Source organism: Pristiophorus japonicus, chromosome 30 (genome assembly GCF_044704955.1).
Source record: "Pristiophorus japonicus isolate sPriJap1 chromosome 30, sPriJap1.hap1, whole genome shotgun sequence".
Lineage (NCBI taxonomy): Eukaryota > Metazoa > Chordata > Chondrichthyes > Pristiophoridae > Pristiophorus > Pristiophorus japonicus.
Genome location: NC_092006.1, coordinates 13,123,559 through 13,130,062, shown reverse-complemented (window position 1 = coordinate 13,130,062; position 6,504 = coordinate 13,123,559). Strand labels below are relative to the sequence as shown.

The 6,504-nt window shown below is 58.4% G+C and overlaps 1 protein-coding gene across 1 annotated transcript in view; it reads right to left on the bottom strand.

Annotated features, from left to right (window-relative positions):
• Positions 1-1,580: 1,580 nt before the first annotated feature.
• The window catches only part of LOC139240121 (cellular retinoic acid-binding protein 2-like), a 19,681-nt gene continuing 14,757 nt past the window's right edge, over positions 1,581-6,504 (bottom strand). The window contains exons 2-4 of the mRNA XM_070868496.1: positions 5,951-6,129; positions 5,095-5,211; positions 1,581-4,369 (exon numbers count right to left, since the gene is read on the bottom strand). Coding sequence (XP_070724597.1) covers positions 4,319-4,369; positions 5,095-5,211; positions 5,951-6,129 — 347 coding nt within the window. The 3' untranslated portion in view covers positions 1,581-4,318. The remainder of the gene's footprint in view (positions 4,370-5,094; positions 5,212-5,950; positions 6,130-6,504) is intronic.

The following is a 6,504-nucleotide window of genomic DNA, read 5'->3' as shown; positions in this document are numbered from 1 at the left end:
TCGGCAGGAGCTGGTTGGAGAAAATCAGATGCGACTGGAATGACATCAAGGCGTTGTCGTCGGAGGAAGATACATGTGCCCAAGTATTGAGCAAGTTCCCCTCGCTGTTCAAACTGGGTATCAGCAACTTCACGGGAGCCAAGGTGCAGATCCACGTGGACTCGAGTGCAAGACCCGTCCATCATAAAGCTCGGGCAGTGCCGCATGTGATGAGAGAGAAGGTCGAAATTGAACTGGACAGACTCCAGCGTGAAGTGAGCATATCACCGGTCGAATTTAATGAATGGGCCAGCCCCATTGTTCCTGTGCTGAAAAGTGATGGCACAGTCAGAATCTGTGGAGACTACAAGGTTACGATCAACAGGGTTTCGAAACAGGATCAGTACCCGTTACCAAAGGCTGATGACTTGTTTGCGATGCTAGCCGGAGGGAAGTCGTTCACCAAACTGGACTTGACGCGGCCTATATCACACAGTGCGCCAGTGCAGCCTTCGACCGCCTGAGGAAAAGAGTGTTCGAAGACCAGGCCCTCAAATCTGCCACCAAGCTCATGGTCTACAGGGCTGTAGTGATACCCGCCCTCCTGTATGGCTCAGAGACATGGACCATGTACGGTGCACACCTCAAGTCGCTGGAGAAATACCACCAACGATGCCTCCGCAAGATCCTGCAAATCCCCTGGGAGGACAGACGCACCAACGTAAGCGTCCTCGACCAGGACAACATCCCCAGCATCGAAGCACTGACCACACTCGACCAGCTCCGCTGGGCAGGGCCACATTGTCCGCATGCCCGACACGAGACTCCCAAAGCGAGCGCTCTACTCGGAACTCCTTCACGGCAAACGAGCCCCAGGCGGGCAGAGGAAATGTTACAAGGGACCACCCTCAAAGCCCTCCCTGATAAAGTGCAACATCCCCTCTGACACCTGGGAGTCCCTGGGCCCAAAGACCAGTCCGCCCTAAGTGGAGGAAGTGCATCCGGGAGGGCGCTGAGCACCTCGAGTCTCGTCGCCGAGAGCGTGCAGAAACCAAGCGCAGGCAGCGGAAGGAGCGTGCGGCAAACCAGTCCCACCCTCCCCTTCCCTCAACCACTGTCTGTCCCACCTGTGACAGGGACTGTGGCTCTCGGATTGGGCTGTTCAGCCACCTAAGGACTCATGTTAAGAGTGGAAGCAAGTCTTCCTCGACTCCGAGGGACTGCCTCTGATGGTGATGATAAAACCTCCCTCTGTGACCAAGCTTTTGGTCACCTGCACCGATTTCGCCTTGTGTGGTTCGGTGTCAAATTTTTAATCTCATAAGCACCTTGGGGCGTTGCACCACGTTATAGGTGCTTTATAAATACACGTCGTTGTTTTCAATATGAAAGCTCACAAACGCGCGATATTTTGAATGGACTGCAGAGCCCATTAAAGGGACCCTACACCCAAATTTAAAATGAGGGGAATTTTGCTGTTCACTGACTGAATTGTTTTTACATACAAAATATCAATTTGATGAAACCACAATTTCTGCACGACTTGCCCAGTAATTGGCCACTCCCAAGCCCTGGGGAAATAAGTCAAAGAGCGAGAGGCGAGCATTGCAACGAAGGAGCAGTCAAACCTGCTCCAGGGTTTATTCAGAGACATCAGAAAGTTCAAAACATGACGTAAATACAGAGACACCGACCGCTGGCACAACGAGATGCCAACCATCGCAGGCTATGGCAAAGGCAGCTCCCAGCCCCAGAGCAGCAAATGGTGCAGGCAGGGTGTGGGACTACCCGAGCCAGTCGTCCGCGGGGAGGGGAGGGCTCCGAGACACAATGTGGTCGGAGAATCCTCGGGGCCCGCCCCGGTTACCTGGGAGCTGGCCGTATGTGGAGAGGGGAGTGGGAGGGTTCATCCCCGGGGAGAGGGGGAATGGGACGGTCCATCCCCAGGGAGAGGGGGAATGGGATGGTCCATCCCCAGGGAGAGGGGGAATGGGAGGGTTCATCCCCGGGGAGAGGGGGAATGGGACGGTTCATCCCCGGGGAGAGGGGGAATGGGATGGTCCATCACCGGGGAGAGGGGGGAATGGGACGGTCCATCCCCGGGGAGAGGGGGGAATGGGACGGTCCATCCCCGGGGAGAGGGGGAATGGGACGGTTCATCCCCGGGGAGAGGGGGAATGGGACGGTTCATCCCTGGGGAGAGGGGGAATGGGAGGGTTCATCTCCAGGGAGAGGGGGAATGGGAGGGTTCATCTCCAGGGAGAGGGGGAATGGGAGGGTTCATCCCCGGGGAGAGGGGGGAATGGGACGGTTCATCCCCGGGGAGAGGGGGGAATGGGACGGTCCATCCCCGGTGAGGGGGGTGAACGGGAGGGTTCATCCCCGGGGAGAGGGGGGATGGGAGGGTTCATCCCAGGGGAGAGGGGGGAATGGGACGGTCCATCCCCGGGGAGAGGGGGGAATGGGACGGTCCATCCCCGGGGAGAGGGGGAATGGGACGGTTCATCCCCGGTGAGGGGGGTGAACGGGAGGGTTCATCCCCGGGGAGAGGGGGGATGGGAGGGTTCATCCCCGGGGAGGGGGGGAATGTGAGGGTTTATCCCCGGGGAGAGGTGGGGATGGGACGGTTCATCCCTGGGGAGAGGGGGAATGGAACGGTCCATCCCCAGGGAGAGTTGGTTGGGACGGTCCATCCCCGGGGAGAGGGGGGAATGGGAAAGTGGGTTGTGTAGAGGACAGAGAGAGGCTGCAAAGAGATTTAGATAGGTTAAGCGAATGGGCTAAGGTTTGGCAGATGGAATACAATGTTGGAAAGTGTGAGGTTATCCACCTTGGGGAAAAAAAACAGTAAAAGGGAATATTATTTGAATGGGGAGAAATTACAACATGCTGCGGTGTAGAGGGACCTGGGGGTCCTTGTGCATGAATCCCAAAAAGTTAGTTTGCAGGTGCAGCAGGTAATCAGGAAGGCGAATGGAATGTTGGCCTTCATTGCGAGAGGGATGGAGTACAAAAGCAGGGAGGTCCTGCTGCAACTGTACAGGGTATTGGTGAGGCCGCACCTGGAGTACTGCGTGCAGTTTTGGTCACCTTACTTAAGGAAGGATATACTTGCTTTGGAGGGGGTACAGAGACGATTCACTTGGCTGATTCCGGAGATGAGGGGTTACCTTATGATGATAGATTGCGTAGACTGGGTCTTTACTCCTTGGAGTTCAGAAGGATGAGGGGTGATCTTATAGAAACATTTAAAATAATGAAAGGGATAGACAAGATAGAGGCAGAGAGGTTGTTTCCACTGGTCGGGGAGACTAGAACTGGGGGGCACAGCCTCAAAATACGGGGGAGCCAATTTAAAACCGAGTTGAGAAGGAATTTCTTCTCCCAGAAGGTTGTGAATCTGGAATTCTCTGCCCAAGGAAGCAGTTGAGGCTAGCTCATTGAATGTTTTCAAGTCAAAGATAGATAGATTTTTAACCAATAAGGGAATTAAGGGTTACGGGGAGCGGGCAGGTAAGTGGAGCTGAGTCCACGGCCAGATCAGCCATGATCTTGTTAAATGGCGGAGCAGGCTCGAGGGGCTAGATGGCCTACTCCTGTTCCTAATTTTTATGTTCTTATGTTCTTATGTTCTTGTGGGACAGCCCATCCCCGGAGAGAGGGGAGTGGGAGGGTTCATCCCCAGAGAGAGGGGGAATGGGACGGTCCATCCCCGGGGAGAGGGGGGAAATGGGAGGGTTCATCCCCATTGAGAGGGGGGAATGGGAGGGTCCTTCCCTGGGGAGAAGGGGGAATGGGACGGTCCATCCCCGGAGGCAGGGGGAATGGGACGGTCCATCCCCGGAGACAGGTGGGAATGGGAGGGTTCATCCCCGGGGAGAGGGTGAATGGAACAGTTCATCCCTGGACAGGGGGAATGGGACGGTCCATCCCCAGTGAGAGGGGGAATGGGAGGGTCCTTCCCTGGGGAGAAGGGGGAATGGGAGGGTTCATCCCCGGAGGCAGTGGGAAATGGGACGGTCCATCCCTGGGGAGAGGGAGGGATGGAACGGTCTATCCCGGGGAGAGGGGGAATGGGAGGGTTCATCCCCGGAGAGAGGGGAAATGGGACGGTCCATCCCCGGGGTGAGGAACAATGGGACGGTCCATACCTGGGGAGAGGGGGAATGGGACGGTCGGGGAGAGGGGGAAATGGGACGGTGAATGGGAAGGTTCATCCCCGATGTCGGGGTCAATGTCGATGTCACGGTCGATGAGCAGATTCTGGGTTCCGGTGCTTGGTTGCCGATGTTTGTTCCGTTTGGTTCCCCCCCGCTGCTCCGTTGGCCAATCCAGCGTCTTACTTTCGCACATAAAGACGGGTGCAGACCACGTTATCGGCAGTCATGGTCTGTGGGAGGGAGAGACAAGGGGGAAATTGATCAGTGACTGACTGCCGCAGGAAACAAGCTGCTGGGGACCCCGCACAGAGACCGTCCCTCCCACCCCGGGAGCCCCCCCACACCCCTTCTGGGGACCCCCACACCTCCCAGGGACCCCCATACCTCCCAGAGACCCCACCCTGGGACACCCATACTCCCAGGAACCCCCATACCTCCCAGAGACCCCACCCCGGGACCCCCATACTCCCAGAGACCCCCATACCTCCCAGAGACCCCACCCAGGGACCCCCATACTCCCAGGGACCCCCATACCTCCCAGAGACCCCCATACTCCCAGGTACCCCCATACCTCCCAGAGACCCCACCCAGGGACCCCCATACTCCCAGGGACCCCCATACCTCCCAGAGACCCCACCCCGGGACCCCCATACCTCCCCACCCTCACCAAGGGCCTTCACATCCTCCCTAATGTGCGGGGCCCAGAATTGGCCACAATACTCCATCTGGGGCCTAGGCAGAGATTTATAAAAAAGTTCAGCAGAACTTCCTTGCTCTTGTGATAAAGTTAAGGCTCCCTATGTTTTTAGCAACCTGCTTAACTCGTCTTGCTCCCTTCAGAGATTTGTGTACGTACCCACCCCCAAGGTTCCTCTGTTCCTGCACCCCCACAGGGCAGAGAGAGTGGTGAGTGAGGGTGAGTGGGACCGGGAACTAACAGGGTAAAGACCCTTACGAGAATCAGTTGGTCGTCGCTGGTGAGTTGGCGGGTCCAGGAGGTTTTGGGCCCCTGTCCTTTCAGCAGTTTCTGCTCACACTCCATCTTATTCTCCCCAGTCCACCGGGCCAAACTCTGCAAGAGAAAAAAACACACCGCGTGACAATCCTGGGGACAGAGGAGTGTCAGGCCGGACTCCCCACACTCAGCAAACTGGCAGCCCCATCCTGGGGTCTGCACTCGCCCTGCGATCTCTGGGCCCCCTGGTAACTGGGGTCACCAGGCCCCATGGTAACCAGGGCCCATGGTGGTCGGAGCCCATGGTAACCGAGGTCACTGGGCCCCATGGTAACCTAGGCCCATGGTAACAAGGGCCCATGGTGGTCGGAGCCCATGGTAACCGAGGTCACTGGGCCCCATGGTAATCTAGGCCCATGGTGACCAGGGCCCATGGTAACCGGGATCATCTGGTAACCGGGGTTTCTCGGCACCATGGTAACAGGGGCCCATGGTAATCAGGGTCGCTGGGCCCCATGGTGACCAGGGCCCATGGTAACCGGGATCATCTGGTAACCGGGGTTTCTCGGCACCATGGTAACCGGGGTCTTGGGCCCTTTTCTACTCACTTGTTCTCTCTGTCTCTTTCAGTTGGTCTCATTCTTTCCCTCCCTCCCTTTCTCTTTCCCTCCCTCCTTTCCCCCCTCTTTCTCTCCCTCACTCCCTTTCTTTCTCCCTCCTTCCCTTTCTCTTTCCCACCCTTCTCTTTCCCTGCCCCTCCCTCTTTCCCCTCGTTCCCTCCCTTTCTCTTTCCTTCCCTCCCTCCCTTTCTCTTTCCCTCCCTCCTTCCCTCCCTTTCTCTTTCCCGCCCTCTCACCTTGCATGGCCTCCCGTCGACGGTCTGCTCCTCGAACTCCTCTCCGACCCGGAACCGGATCTCCGTGGTCCTCGCTGTGGTGGCCGTCTTGATGTAGAAACTCTCGCCGTCCTGTTTGATTTCCACGGCCGGGTTGGAGGCCGCCTTCACCGCGATCTTCCTCAGCAGCAGATTCACATCTACCGGCAGAGCGCAAGGCGTCAGGGTCACCGCCAGGTCACGGGGGGGTCACCGCCAGGCCACGAGGGGTCACCGCCAGGCCGCGGGGGGGTCACCGGCAGGCTGCGGGGGTCACCGCCAGGTCACGGGGGGGTCACCGCCAGGCCGCGGGGGGGGGGTCACCGCCAGGTCACGAAGGGGTCACCACCAGGCCACAGGGGGTCACCACCAGGCCGCGAGGGGTCACCGCCAGGCCGCGAGGGGTCACTGCCAGGTCATGGGGGGGTCACCACCAGGCCACGGGGGTCACCGCCAGGTCACGAAGGGGTCACCACCAGGCCGCGGGGGGTCACCACCAGGCTGCGAGGGGTCACCGCCAGGCTGCGGGGGGGTCA